This window comes from Natrix helvetica (assembly GCF_964273705.1).
Source record: "Natrix helvetica genome assembly, chromosome: 4".
Lineage (NCBI taxonomy): Eukaryota > Metazoa > Chordata > Lepidosauria > Squamata > Natricidae > Natrix > Natrix helvetica.
The window spans coordinates 125,318,784-125,334,901 of NC_138550.1; the positions used below are offsets into that span (position 1 = coordinate 125,318,784).

The 16,118-nt window shown below is 39.4% G+C and overlaps 1 protein-coding gene across 4 annotated transcripts in view; it reads right to left on the bottom strand.

The window, feature by feature from the left end:
* The window catches only part of CCDC178 (coiled-coil domain containing 178), a 156,744-nt gene that overhangs the window by 112,602 nt on the left and 28,024 nt on the right, over positions 1 to 16,118 (bottom strand). For all 4 annotated transcript variants that reach the window (XM_081952665.1, XM_081952664.1, XM_081952666.1 and 1 more), the window contains exons 6-9: positions 14,961 to 15,155; positions 11,682 to 11,902; positions 2,121 to 2,263; positions 394 to 547 (exon numbers count right to left, since the gene is read on the bottom strand). In XM_081952665.1, the coding sequence (XP_081808791.1) occupies positions 394 to 547; positions 2,121 to 2,263; positions 11,682 to 11,902; positions 14,961 to 15,155 (713 nt within the window). The remainder of the gene's footprint in view (positions 1 to 393; positions 548 to 2,120; positions 2,264 to 11,681; positions 11,903 to 14,960; positions 15,156 to 16,118) is intronic.

Genomic DNA, 16,118 nt, shown 5'->3' on the forward strand with positions numbered 1-16,118 from the left:
TAAAGGTAAAGGTTCCCCACGCACATATGTGCTAGCTGTTTCTGACTCTAGGGGATGGTGCTCATCTCCGTTTCAAAGCCAAAGAGCCAACGCTGTATGAAGATATCTCCGTGGTCTTGTGGCTGGCATGACTAAACGCCAAAGGTGCATGGAACACTGTTACGTGCCCACCAAAAGTGTTCCCTATTTTTCTACTTGCATTTTTACATGTTTTCAAACTGCTAGGTTGGCAGAAGCTGGGACAAGTAATGGGAACTCACTCCATTATGCAGCACTAGGGATCCAAACCACAGAATTGCCGACCTTTCTGATCGACAAGCTCAGCGTTTTAGCCACTGAGCCACCACATCCTAGTGTAAGTTTAAATATTTAAACTTCATATTTAAAACTCACTTTATCACGCCAAGAATTTAAGTCAGCTTTTGCATCTGCTTCTTGCTTGATCAGTTCTTCAAGGCGCTTTTCATTTTCTAGTATTTCCTCCCTCAATCGATGTATCTTGTTACTGATGTCATCATAAAGCATGTCAGTTTCTTTTAACTCATCCCTAAAAAGCAAGAATAAATCACCTATTTCTCCAAATGAGTTAAAATTTAAGTGAACATTTATTGTTATAATTGCAGTACCATCAATCTCCTTATAACTGGTTATCTTTTATAACGTTAATAAATGTAGCAACAGTATTTTCTCAAGTTCTGATATCTCCCATTCATGTAAATTTCATTCATTTCCATATGATTTACAGCCCACAGGTTTCTACAATCTTAGCTTGTCAGTCAACTTAGCCAACAAAATATTTTTGTAGCATAATAGTGTCTAGCATTATATATTGGAAGCTAATAAATGAGGACAGGGAGAACAGCAGAGACACTGAGCATGTTCACTAACTATTTTATATTCTAAAAAGTGCCATAGAAAGGCAGAAGTATTTCTTAAAATATCTGCCAATATTCTTGGAAGATAAATTGACTTCTCTTCATATAATAGTCGGCAACCAATACTTAGTGATTTCTTCTCCTTTTGTAGAGGATCCACCAAAATATAGGGATGGGGGCTTTTTTGCTATTGAAAAAAAAACTGCAGCAAGAAAGGATAGGAAGAAAGCCCTGTTCCATGAACAGAATTCTGCTCCTAGTAGGTAGGATCCAATCCAGTCATTCATCAAAACTATGGTGAGGAATTTCTGATTGCAAATTCCTTCTTTTGATAATCTTCAAAGATATACAATTAAGGAGAATCGCTAGGTACAACACTAAGACTGTAATATCTCATAAACACAGAAGTTATGCTCCCAAGTCAGAGAACTGTTTTGTTGTAATTAGAAATATTATCTAAATCATGAGTGCTATCACTGATAAAAGATACTTTTTTCTATATAATAACTAGGAACGCCCAAAACATTCCGTACACAAGACAGTTATTTTTGCTGATCCATGCCTGAAATTAAATATACATTTAAGATGTATTAGTTCATGCACTGAACAAGTGGATGCAGGGGTCTTTCAGAGAAGGGGAAAAGCTAGGAAAAGGCAAAGACATCAACTGTGGCAGATGAAGGAAAGGATGGAAGTACCTATTTCTCCTTCTTTCTCTTTATCCCTCAGTAGCAGCCAACTTGACATACTGGACTAACTTTCTTCCTCTCCCTTCAACTCCTGTCAATAACTCGGCAAGATCCACTAGCCCACCTTTCTTATGCCATCCCTCCCTCCTGCACAGAGTGGGAGATAGATGTGTTTTGTTTTTTAATCTTCCAGAATCCATTCTTCATTCATTTCTGGCTATAAGAAAATTCCACAAGCTTTGCCTATATCACATATTAGCTTAAATTAATACCTTAATTAATCCTTACCAATTACTTTTCCCCCTCCCCTTAGCAAAAGCTGTACTATTTCTCCTATTCTCTCAAACCAACAAGGCCTGAAAAACCTTGCAGGGACTTGACCAGGCAGTCCCTGAGAATTGGACAAGATTGAACAGAAGAATATAAATATTCTTTATATAAACACAACATAGCTTTCAAAAAGAATCAAGATCTGTTATATTGGAACTCAGGTTTTCTGTGTATAAATGGAAATTGCCTGAAGAATAATTGTCTTAAAAAGTTAAAATATACTTACCTAAGTTGTTTTATTGTAGTCTCATCAGCTTCTATTTGCTGAAACATATATCGTCTTTTTATTTCACATTCTTGTTTAACTTCTTCATGAAGCATTTGCACTTCCAAATATTTCTGATGAACAGTATCATACTGAGCTTTTGCCTTTGAAAGAAACAGAAATTAATTTACAACATAAAACTAAACGTATCATAAGAATTATGATAACAATACTCAAGGACCATAATGAGATAGTATTTCAAATTCTGCATTTGACATTCCTGCATTTATTTCCCTAAAATAAACCAATTTATTTTAATGGGAATTAAATCTACACAGCATTGTATATGTGTATGTATGTGTATATATGTGTGTGTGTGTGTGTGTGTGTGTGTGTGTGTGTGTGTGTGTGTTTCTTTAGGAAACTGGACACAAATACAGTCACCCAGGTATTCCCCCTCCCCAAAGATAGAATCTTTCTCTTGGCCATTGAGAATAAAGATTATAATCCAATAACCTAATACAGGTTATTTACAATAATTTATTTAGTGACCATTCAAAGTTACAATGGCACTGAAAAAAGTGACTTATGACTGTCACACTTATGAAGCATCTTTATGGTCATATAATCAAAATTCAGACACTTGGCAACTGGTTCATCTTTATGATGATTGCAGGGTCAATGGGGAAGCCAGATTCACTTAACAACCATATTGCAAACTTAACAACTGCAGTGATTCACTTGCCCTGTGTCAAGAAAGGTCATAAAATGGGGCAAAATTCACTTAACAAAAGTCTCAGCAACAGAAAATTTGGGCTCAATTGTGGTCATAAGTCAAGGACCACCTATGCAAAGTATTTGAAAGAGTTAACCTATGCTAATCTACTATAATGAAATTACCCAACATCACATTTTAATTTCACTAACATATTGTGAATTTATTATTTTAGTGTATTTGCCTGATAAGCACTAACTTCTTTTTATATTGTTTCTGTATTCCCAAATGCTTTTTTTCCAGAATCATAATTTGGAGATAAGAAATCAAATAAATAAATCCAAAATAATATATGTGAGTAAAGCTGTAGCATCAAACTTAAGAATTAAGAAAAGTTTAACACTTTTAATTAATATTTGTTCACCCTCTTTTGCAAATAGTCAGTAACAAACAATAGTGTTGTCAGCGTTCCAAATATCATGCAGAATTAAATCATTGTCCAAGGCAAAGTAATCCTTAAAACTCCAATTTAATAAGACAGGCATGTTGGCATTATGCTGTTGAATTTCAACTCTAACGTACATCCGGTGAATTCACCCAGTTAAAAGTTCATCATCTATCCCCACACCCCATAATTCATCACATGGTCCAATCTTCATCTTCCACGCTGGCATGTACACCCCTCTTCTTCCGGCCAGGTGTCGAGGTGCGGAGACAAAAGACGACCTTGAGCTTCTAAGAAATCCATAACAATACATTCCACAATCCTACTCCTTTCTATTCCCCCCTCCCAACTACTATACCAATGAAACAGCATAATATATATATGTTTTAATTATGTGGCAGGCCAAAGATCCTAAAAGGAACAGAATTACAGGCCTGACAGGCGGCCTCTCCTCAAGAGAAAAACGTTTCCTGAAAAGAGAATAACATAAATGTTAACCATCAAAATTTAACCACCTCTTCCTCCCCCAGGGGGACCCTTTGGCTTATCAGGGAATTTCTCATGGAATTGCTTCACTAATTTATCTGCTTTCAGATCCCAACTTTTCACCCACGTAGCTTCTGACAAAGGGTATCCCTTCCAATGCACTAAATATTGTAAACAACCTCTATACAGCCTGGAATCTAATATTTTTTTCACTTCATAATGTGTTTCCCCTTCTACCACTATGGGAGGAGGTGGAGTTTGGGTGGATGGTCTCGTGCTAGACTCCCTTACCGGCTTCAATAAGCTACAATGGAATACCGGGTAAATTTTCCCTAAGAGTCTGGGTAGGCTGAGTCGAACTGTAACTGGGTTAATTATCTTTTCTATTGGGAAAGGACCTAGAAATTTTGGACCTAATTTCTTACTAGGCATCTTTAATCTTATGTATTTAGTAGACAAAAAAACTTTGTCCCCCACTCGAAAGGGGGGTTGTAGGGAACGATGTTTATCAGCTTGCTTCTTGTAGGCTTCTGCTGCATCTGTTAGCGCCTTTTTGGTATTCTCTCATCCCTTCTTTAGTGCCTCCAGCCATTCATTCAGGGACATGGATGAGGGAGGTTCCTTAGGTAGTTCAGGCATGGGAACGAATTCCATGCCACTGGTAATCTGGAAAGGAGTTAATCCGGTACTGCTGTGAACCGCATTATTATATGCTACTTCAGCGAAAGGTAGCAAGTCCGACCAATTGTCTTGCTGATAGTCCACATAACACCGGATATACTGTTCCACCATCGCACTGGCCCTCTCTGCTGCCCCATTAGTGCTGGGATGAAATGCTGAGCTGAGTCCCTGCGTGGACCCGATCGATTTTAGGAATTCTCTCCAGAACTTGGCGGTGAATTGAACTCCGCGATCTGAAATGATCCTTTTTGGAACTCCATGTAGGCGATAAATGTGTTTCACAAACATTTTCGCTAATTTCTTTGTGGATGGTAGGCTTGAACAAGCGATAAAGTGTGCTTGCTTGGAAAACAAATCAATAACTGTCCAGATTACTTTATTACCACTGCTATCTCTTCCCATGGTCGGCTAGGGTTGGCCACTTGTTGTAGTAGTCCAGGGGGCTTTCCCGGATGGGTTTTCATTGTTGCACAAGTAGCACAGCTTTTTACATAATCTTCCACCTCCGACCTCATCTTTGGCCACCAAAATTGACGTCTAGCGAGGTGGAGAGTTTTCAGGAATCCGAAATGACCTCCTAGTTTCGCATCATGACTCCGCTGTAGCACTTGCAATCTCATTTCTGCAGGGACGTACAGTTTGGATCCCTTCCAGGCTACGCCATCATTAATCGTTAGGATGTCTTTGTTGTTGTTGAACCATGGGTCTGTCTGGAGGGCTGCTTTCAGTTCGGTTCTCAGTTTATCTTGGCTTCGACTGGTGACTTGAGCTGCCTTTTGGTGAGAAGGAGATATGATGGGGTGGAAAATTTCTTCCTTCTTACTGTCAAACTGGGGTTTTCTCGACAGTGCATCTGCTAACAAGTTCTTCCCTGCGGGGATGTGTTTAATTTCAAATTTGAACCTTTGGAAATATTGGGCCCAACGGACCTGTTTGGGGGATAACTTTCAATGGGCAAGGAGAGTTTCGAGGTTTTTATGATCAGTCCATACCTCGAACGGTATATCCCCCCCTTCCAGGAGATGCCTCCAGGTGAGCATGCTCCACCTGATCGCGAATGCCTCCTTCTCCCAAATGGGCCACCTTCTTTCCGTAGTGGTGAGTTTCTTGGAGATGTAAGCGCATGGTAAGAGGTGGCCTTCTTTATTCTTTTGTAGTAGCACCACGACTATCGCGACATCACTGGCATCCGTTTGGATTATGAAAGGTCGCTCTGGATCGGGGTGTTGCAATATGGGTTCTTGGGCAAAGAGCCGTTTTAATTTCTCAAAAGCCTTTTGACAGTCGATTGTCCATTTTAATGGTTGGTTTGCTTTTGGTTTAGTAGGGGAAGGCCCCGTTCTTAATAGGTCAGTCAATGGTAGGGCAATTTCAGCAAAGGTTGGAATAAACTGCCTATAAAAGTTTGCAAATCCAAGGAAGCTTTGTAATTGCGAGTGCTTGGAGGTTTCCAATCTAACACCGCTTTCACTTTTTCTGGGTCCATTTCTACTCCTTCATTGGAGATACGATATCCCAGATAATCTAGCGAGGTCTAGTGGAATTCACACTTTGACAATTTTGCATAAAGTTTGGCAGCCAGAAGTTTTTTCAGGACTTGCCGTACCAGTTTCACATGTTCTTCCATGGTCTCAGAGAAGATCAAGATGTCATCTAAATAAACGAGTACTCCGCGGTACAGGTGGTCGTGTAGCACTTCATTTATGTACTGCATGAATACTGCGGGTGCTCCTTGTAGTCCGAAAGGCATGACTTTATATTGGAAGCTGCCTAAGGGAGTATTAAAAGCGGTCTTCCACTCATCCCCTTTCGGGATTCGTATACGGTAATACGCCTCTCTCAAATCCAGCTTGGTGAAGATCTTGCCCTTAGCCAAGTGGTTCAACATATCTTTCATGAGAGGGAGGGGATAGGTATTCTTTTCGCATACCGCATTCAAAGCTCGTAAGTCCACACAGAGGCGAACCCCCCCCATCTTTCTTTTCCCTGAAGAGCACTGGGGCCGCTACTTTTGATTTTGCTGGTTCAATAAACCCTCTTTTCAAATTGGTGTCGATGTACTTCCTCAATTCTATCATCTCTTTAGGCGTCATAGAGTACATTTTGGGCTTTGGTAAGGTTACCCCAGGTTTGAACTCTATGGCACAATCTGTGGCGCGGTGAGGTGGAAGGTAGTTTCCGTCTTCCTCACTGAACACCTCCGCCAGATCCCAATAGATCTTTGGGACTCGTTGGATTCCCGGAGGTTTAGTGTCTGCTGCGGTTGCTGCAGGTTCTGGATGGGTTGGGCTGTTAGGTTCCAATGTTCCTGGGTGGCCTTTTGGTTCCACCGGTGGTAACGGCCCAAGTCCAATAGTCACCTTTCTAACGCCATCCTCCCACTTTATGGTAGGTTCCCACTTGTCCAACCATGCAAACCCTAGGATAACTGACTCCTGCATTCCAGGGGCCACGATGAATCTGAGGAACTCATAGTGGCGGCCTATCACCAGTTTTACTAACTCAGTGATCTTTGTAGCCGGAGCTCCCCCAATTAGGGTTCCATCCACTTGCTCAAACGGAATGGGTTGTTTCAGGGGTCTGGTGCGTATACCTAGTTGCTCCACTATTGACATGCTGATTAAGCATCAGGTGCAGCCGGTATCTATAATCACCCCAACTTCCCCTTCTACCCCCGTTTTCGGTATTTGGAGTTTGGCTTTTATTTGGAAGGGGCGGATAGGTGCACTCACCATTGGGTCGACTTCTGGGTTTCCTTCCTCTTCCTCCTCTGAGGTGGCCAGGGCGTTTTCAGTGGCCCCGCTCTCTTCCCCTGCTGGCTGTTGTGCCAGACGACTTTTTTCTGGTGGTTTTCTGGGGGTTTTCTTGACTGTGCTGGCAGGTGGTTGGCGTGGTTGTGGAACTGGGGCTGGAGCCCAGCATGTAGATGCCCGGTGGCCAAGCTGACCACAATGGTAGCACTTTATTTTGGGGCCCCAGGAACGTGGGGTTGGCGGGGGCTTTTCAGTTTGCTGCCTCTGCATTCGGTGGGCTAACGGTTTTTTTTCAGGGGTTCTGGTACCTGGCTTTGGATAGGTGTTAATCTCGTGGTCCAGTATGATTGCAGTGGTGTACCATTCTTGGATATGATCTGGGGTCCCCCTTACGGCACAAGCTTGTTTCAGTTTGGGATCTAAGGCCTTTTTGAACGTATAGACCAATAGTCTCTCTGGCCAGTAACGTAGTCTTCCAGCTATTCTCCGGAATTCCCAAACTAATTCTTTGACCGGCCGACCCCCCTGTCGTAATTCCTGGATCTGGTCTTCAGCATCTACCTGTTGGGCCACATCGTAAAATCAGTCCCGCATCAGTTGGATGAACCCCGTTATGTCATCTAACTCAGGAGCTGCTTCTTCATGGAGTTCTGCTATCCATTGTGCTGCCTCTCCTTCATTCATCCCCTCTGCTATTTCTTGGATCAGTTCTCGATCCGTCAGGTATAGTGGGCCTACTTGGTCAACGTACGCCAACACTCGATTCATAAAGTAAGCTAGTTTGTCTCGGCTGCCATCATAGGTTGCACGGAACCTTGGGGGTGTGGGAGGAGGAGGGGGTGCTGGTGGTTGAACCGGAGCAATCTGTCGGCCTGCTGCTTGGGGTGGTAAGCTTCTTTGTGGGGCCACACCCATCGGTTGGGCAAAAGCCTGCTGAGGCATTGGTGGGGGGGCTGGGCCCTGTGGTGGTCCCAGTCCCTGGCTCTGCCTCTGAGCAGCTATTTGGGGTGGCGCCATTAGTTGGGAAGGGGCAGGCATCCACTGGCATTGAGCCCATTCATGACCCGGGAAGAAAGCCCAACCTGAATTGGCTTGATTGATGGGTCCAGAGCCATCGCTTTGCAGAGGGGGGGAGGTGAAAGTGTTCCAGGCCCCTTTCGGCTAGTTAAGTTTTACTTCCCAACTTTTTTTCATTCCAGGGGGGGGGGGTGCTGATTCGCTGATGGCTGTGTGGAAAGAACCAAGGTCTCCGCTCCACTGCGCAGCAGTTTCTCTGCTGGAAAAGGATAATGTGGGCTTTGCTAGGCTCCACCCGGGTGGTTCTGGGGGCCCCAGGGGTTTTTGTTCACTCACATTTAGGCGTCGGAATTGGTCCTGAAGGCCCATCAAAGACTGGCTGCGTGAGAGCGACTGAGATCTCCATTCATTTGCTCTTTTCCCCATGCTCCAGTCGTCTGTCAGAGCCCCCTTGGGGGGCCCCTCTCCTTCTAGCAAGCATTCCTGAGAAGCAATAAATCCCGAAGCTTCCTCCCGCAGGTCTAACTCCGTCTGTGAGGGAAATCTTGGTTTCGGTTCCTTTCGCCGGGCGCCCTGCTGAAGCTCCCTTTGCTTCGCCTCTGCCTGTTGAACTATTTCTTTAGAAGGTGCATAGATGGTTTCGACAAAAATAAGCGATCCATCATCCTTAGCTTTCTCTGCTGCATTCTTTCCTTCCTCCATCTTCACTGAAATTTCATCCTGCCCAGGGTTGGGTCAGAGCTGGGATTCAGTAACCCGATGAAAGAAATTTTTTTTAAGGGGGAGTTGAAATAATGTCAGCGTTCCAAATATCGTGCAGAATTAAATCATTGTCCAAGGCAAAGTAATCCTTAAAACTCCAATTTAATAAGACAGGCATGTTGGCATTATGCTGTTGAATTTCAACTCTAACGTACATCCGGTGAATTAACCCAGTTAAAAGTTCATCATCTATCCCCACACCCCATAATTCATCACATGGTCCAATCTTCATCTTCCACGCTGGCATGTACACCCCTCTTCTTCCGGCCAGGTGTCGAGGTGCAGAGACAAAAGATGACCTTGAGCTTCTAAGAAATCCATAACAATACATTCCACAATCCTACTCCTTTCTATTCCCCCCTCCCAACTACTATACCAATGAAACAGCATAATATATATATGTTTTAATTATGTGGCAGGCCAAAGATCCTAAAAGGAACAGAATTACAGGCCTGACAAGTGTTAGTACTCATGCAATAACATTGACCAACAAATACCACTATCACTTATAGCATTTGCCACAGTTGTTGCATTTGTGTGATGACATTGAGATGCTCAGGATGTCCATATGTTCCCCTTTAACTTTTCATAGACTCTTGTGGTATTTTTTTTAATTATTTTATTTATTTTGTCAAATATGAATTAGATAACACATATAAGTATAGACATGATTATGAATACATGAAATGAATAAAAATATAAGGGAGTATTAGGACAGGGATGGTAGGCATGCTGGTGCGGTTTTGCAAGCCCCTTAAAGACCTCTTAGGAATGGGGTGAGGTCGACAGTAGACAGTCTAAAGTTAAAGTTTTGGGGGGTTGAGGAAGAAACCACAATATCAGGTAGTACATTCCAGGCATTGACAACTCTGTTACAGAAGTTGTATTTTCTGCAATCAAGTTTGGAGCGGTTTACCATAAGTTTGTATCTATTGTGAGCTCGTGTGTTGTTGTAGTTGAAACTGAAGTATTCATTGACAGGTAGGACATTGTAGCAGATAATTTTATGTACTACGCTTAGGTCGGATTGAAGATGGCAAAGTTCTAAATTGTCTAAGCCCAAAATTCCAAGTCTGGTGGCATAAGGTTTGCTATTGTGAGCAGAGGAGTGGAGGACTCTTCTCATGAAATATCTCTGTATTCGTTAAATTGTATTTATGTCTGATATGCAGTGCAGGTTCCAGACAGATAGGCTGTATTCAAGAATTGGTCTAGCAAAAGTTTTGTATGCCCTAGTTTGCAGTTCAATATTTCTGGAGAAGAAGCTACACAAGATTAGGTTGACAACTCAGTGCCTTTTTGGCTATGCTGTTACAGTGAGCTCTGGCACTAAGATCATTTGAGATGAGTACTCCAAGGTCCTTGACGGTGTGTGGATTGTCTACGAGGTCATATCCATTCAGCTTGTATTTTGTGTTCTGATTTTGTCGGTCAATGTGTAAGACAGAGCATTTGCTGGTTGCGATTTGGAATTGCCATTTTTTGACCATTCTGGCAGATAGTCAAGGTCTTTCTGTAGGGTAGCAGCATTGTCGGTGGTGTTGAATATTACTGGAACATCAGTTTCTTTTTTCCTCTTACAGATATCACTACTCAGAATCTTAGACATTTTCTATTTTTTCTTATTTATGTACCTATGTAATCTTTGCTATTTATTTTTCTCATTCATTAAATATGGATATTTATGTAGCTTACATGTTTCTTTTAACATATTGGTGTTGTGATAATATAATGAAGGGTTTATAAATTTCAGCTGTTTGCACGTGTGTGCGCGTATGTGCGCATGCGTGCGTGCGTGTGAGAGAGAGAGAGAATGTTTGTGTATGTGAGTAAAGCACTAATACAATCTTATTCCAATGATAATCCAATTAATATGTACTTTCCAAATTAAGAAAATCCCACCCATTGTTAGGAGACATAGTCCTAAATTATGTTTTATTTTGCTTTGAACGGAGCCATTTCATAACACTGAAGTTTTTTTTTTAATAGGATGGAGCCAATAACAATAGAGCCAGAGCAAATTTCCTTCTAGAATTTTTCCAAGATTCCGAAACTCAAGAATTCCATGGGTTCAGAGTCCAAATGAAATTCAACCTTTAGGTTTAATATAGCCAGGTTTCTAATCTAGCTATGAGAATCTAATAATGACGCTCACCTTTATTAAATCATTCTTTGCATTTATTTATTTGTTTCGCTGTGGTTGCCCATCTCACCACTGTGATTCTGGGCAGCAGAAAGAAAATTAAAACCAAATTAAGAATAATAAAACAATTCTATTAATTGAAAAAGAAATTACAACCATGATTTCATGTGTAAAACAAAGGCTCCAATTTCTATAAAGAAGACATTATATATCAGTCAAAACTCGATAAGAATCAAGGTATAAATTCTACAGGTAACATTTTTATTTTTATAGGGATTTATTTTTTATAAGAAAATCATGATTGGATATAATCAATACTATTATACTTCTACTTTAGTATTTAATCTCATATTGATACATTGAACAGATCAAGCCTGTACACTGGTATAATAAAATTGCATTTTGATTTCATACGAAATTATATGGTTATTTTTCATTTTCAAAAGAATGGGCACTATGCTATTTTTTTCCCCACATATCTTCATGCTTAGAGATTTAGCATTATTATTGGACACAGAAATTAAAATGCACATGGAATAAACAAAAAATAAAATATACTTAAAATATTGAATCCCCTTACCTCATCAAATAATATTTTTACTTCTTTTATTGATTCCTCTTCATGACATAGCTTTTCTTCCAGCAGAGGGCTGTATTTCTTCATAAAGTTTATCTGCTCGAAGATCACTGAATTGGCTCCCTCTATTTTTGTCAGTTGGTTTAGGGCATCATGTAATTGCTCATTTTTTTCTTCAAAATGCCACTGTAATTCTATTACATCTTGCAAACATTTCTCCCATTCTGCAGAATATAAAAGAACCTATTGCTTATAAGAAAATGATAACTATTGCTTTTAAGTTTAAATATGTAACAAGCTGCTAGATTTCAAAATATACGGTATGTACATTTCTCTTCAAAAGATAAATTTTATATAATCTATCTATAAAACAATGTTGTAACTACATTTTCTAAAGAAAATTAATGTCAATATTGCATAGTAGTCTATGACACATTTTTCAGCAGTACAAATAAATAAGAAGCTAAAGATCTGATTATTTTCTGTTTCAATTGGTTAACTTTTTTTCTGATATCCTTATTAGAATAGAACAGAATAAAAGAGTTGGAAGGGACCTTGGAGGTCGTCTAGTCCAACCCCCTGCCTAGGCAGGAAACACTACAGATTAACACAGATATTAACACAGACATAAAATTTTGTACATTCTCCTGGTGAGATAGTGAATAATATATAATATATATATAGAAGTCTTTCTTTGACCTAGCCATGCTCAATACTATCTGACAAATTTCCAATCTCTTTTTCTTGGGAGAAGGTTATGGAAATACGTGATGGCAAATCAACCATAGACGATTCCAAAGGATACAGAAGATCTGAAACTTTTTCAGTGAAGATTCGGATTTTAGCTTGAATTATGTGCTTATTGTGTTGTTATCTATGCAGAGTCTGTTACGATAGAGATCGGAATATTAAAAATAAAGAAAGAAAGAAATAAGCATAATCTTGTAAATCCATTAAAGTGTTGTTTACTTAGTGTGCTTTCCCTGTGGTCAACCCTCCAACTAATCACAAGAAAATGTCAATGGTCCCTACAGTCATAACTGAAGCAAAATGTCATATTAATTAAAAATAGGAATGTGCACAGTTGTTCACAGTATAACCATTCACTGCTTGTGACTTGTGATGAACTTGACAAGAGGGATATTAATACACTCTTATCAAATAGACTATAAAGAATATTAAGTTGCTAAATATGACATTTAAGCAAAAGAGAATTTCTGAACAAACAGCAAGGAGGTAGATGAAGTAATGATGACCAATTAATGTTGATGAACAGAAAGGAATGTACTGTGTGCACCTCAAATTTCCTTGAAAGCAAAAACAGCACCATGCAGAAATGGTTGGCACAAAAGTGTCACCCTAGTATCATATTCACTTATGCAATGAATATGCATAGCTTATGCAATTTAATACTCACATGCAATTTTATCATAATTAAAATTTGGGTATTATAATACATTTTAATGGTAATTGGATTTATTTCATTAATATTTTCAAAATTCTGCTACATATAATAAAACTCATGCGGGGTGCAAAAGAGATATCTTTAATCCTGAAATCATCTATGAAAGGCTCAAGGAACTATGCATGCTAGCAAGCTACCTCAGAGAAATCTTCGGTAAGTGAATTTGCAGTAATATTTTTTAAAATTACATTTTTTTATTTAAGGACTTCGGCATACCAATCTAGCAGAGTATATAACTGGGCTCCCATATTTTCTGAGGTCAGAATATACACATTCCAAGAACTGTTTTATATTTGCTCAATGCTTGGAAAGAAGTCTACAAAGCCTTGTACACATTTTCACACCATGTGTTGAGCATATTTATACATAAATATATTACTTAAAAGATTTTGGAGATTATAATATTGACAGGATAATGTACAAAATACTATCAGTATCAACAGAAGAAATTATTTGTAGTTCAGAGCTGAACTGTGGGGTCTTTGGTACTCTCTGATACTGGGTTGTTATTGTTGTTTTGTAGATGTTTCATTATCAAACTAGGTAATATCAGTGCCTCCCGATGATCTAGCACAGGAGTCCTCAAACTTTTTAAACAGGGGGTCACTTCACGGTCCCACAGACTGTTGGGGAGGCTGGACTGGCTGGGTGGGCGTGGCTAGGTGGTCATGTGACTAGGTGGGTGTGGCCAATGTAACAGTCCATTAAAATTTAATTTGTTTTGCTCCTGAGGGTGTTTTATTTACTTCTGTTTGCATGTTGCTCTTTTGATTGCCTTTTCTTTTTACTAGATCGTTTTTTTCAGTTGTTTAGGAGTCTAGTGGTCCACTTCAGGAAATTCAGGTTTTCAGCAATTCTTCTCAGCCCTAAGGAGCTTGAGAAATCACTTTCTATCTATCTTTCTCTTTTTCTTTCTTCCTTCTTTCTTCCTTCCTTCTTTATTTTTCTTTCCCTCTCTCTCTTTCTGCCTCTCTCTCTCTCTCTCTCCATCTCTCTTTATCTATCTTCTGGAAGCGGGAGAGGTGAAAAGCGGGACATTTTTCCCAGGTTTTCTTGCCTCCTGGGGCGTCTGTACGGCCCATTTTTCAACCCCCACCTCCAGAAGCATACTGCAGGCTAAAAACAGGCATAAATGGCTCATTTGTGGACCAAAAACTGACAGTTTTTGCCTGTTTTTTGGCATCTTGGGGCATCTGTGCACCCTGTTTTTTACCTCCCCCGCCTCCAGAATGTCTCTGCAGGCCAAAATTGTTGGTCTTAACTTTCAGTTCCAGCCCATGAGGCTCGCAAAGGTAAGGCCTACACTTGGCCGAAAGGCGGGTGGGGCGATGTGGGCAGGGGAAGCCTCATGGTCCTGCGTGGGCCAGATTAATGGCTTTGGCGAGCTGTATGCGGGCCTGGGCTGCAGTTTGAGGACCCATGATCTAGCACTATTGAGGTTACTTAGTTAGTAATGAAGCATCTGCAATAAAACAACCAAGCTCAGAATATTATCAGGATGTTGATTGTAAAGCAGTAAGCAAATTTACCAGGGAATATTGACCATATCTTTCTGATGAATATACATACTCACATTTTAATAAAACATAAAATTCAAATAATAGCAGTATACTGAAGTGCGATCTTTTGGATATGATAGGTTGGATTTTTTAAATTCAGTGGCTGAAATAATTATCCTCTCTGCTTGGACTATTATTTCATCACAGTTTTTTTGTATGCTCTCCAAAAACAGACTAGCAATCTCACCTTTTTTCTGCAGATGTTTTAAGATGGCACATAAACAAATACTCTTTTTTTAACATAGCTATTTCTTTTACCTTTTTGAACAGCTTTGGGAAGATGTTGTAATCTCCAAAATGAGAGTTTATCTGAATTTAGGTATAGTTTTCTTCTATTTTGCTTCTCAAACTCTAAGGCTTCTTCAGCATCTTTACGCTCATTTTCTAATCGTGAAATTAATTCGGTGACTTCTGCTACAACAGCAGTAGTTTTCTGCTTTAAAGACTGAATATCTTCAATTAAAAAACAAGTAGTATTATTGAATGTAACAACACAATTTACCAAAATGTACAATTTAAGTTTCATTTTAATGTTATCATGTAGCAAGTCGTAAAAAAACTAATGCACAACGTTTTAGACTTCTACACAAATTGTGTATGTAAATCTATATACAATTTAGATTTTTCAGGTGCATCAGAAGTAATAACAATAACATCTTAAAATAGCAAATCTTTTGAATATTCAGAATTAATACAATTGTCACTAGTAGTAGTCTAATCAGAATAAAAGCAAAACATTGCTATCATTAGGAGTTTCACTAACATGAGCTCATATGAGAACATTGCCCACTTCTACCATCACATAATCTGAATGGAAGGGCTTGGCAGCTTTCTTTCAGCCAGTCTGATTGATAGGAATAGCAAAATGTCCCATTCACTTGGACAAGTTTAATTAAATATATGAAATTAAATATGAAACTATGAGGGTGGGATGGAAGTATATTTCAGTAATTCCAGAAATGTTGCACATAGACTTCCCTTCTCCTAAGAAAAATGCTGCCTGTCTCCAGATGTCTTGAATTCATATAGGTGTTGCTAATTCCAATTCAAACAAATAAAAGTGAATCCCATCAATCATTCTTATGTGAACTATATCTTAAAGCAGTAAATGTTCAAGGTTTAATTTGCTCATTCAAAAATTTATGTAGAACAAAAAAGATTTAAAAATCGTTTTTTAAATATTAATGTAAGAATTTCAAGCTTTAACATTCTGTTTTTAAAGTATTTATTTTTATCTCAGTCACTTCAAAAAGACTGGAGGAGATAACAATATGTGCTACAATCATTTGTAAAATGCTGCTGAAAATATGCAGAATAAAGTGTAGAAAAATGTGTGAAACATTGTGTTTAAGATTTGATTTAGGAATGACAGAACACTTTGTTCAGAATATTATCTGGTGTAAGTTTCTTTGCTCT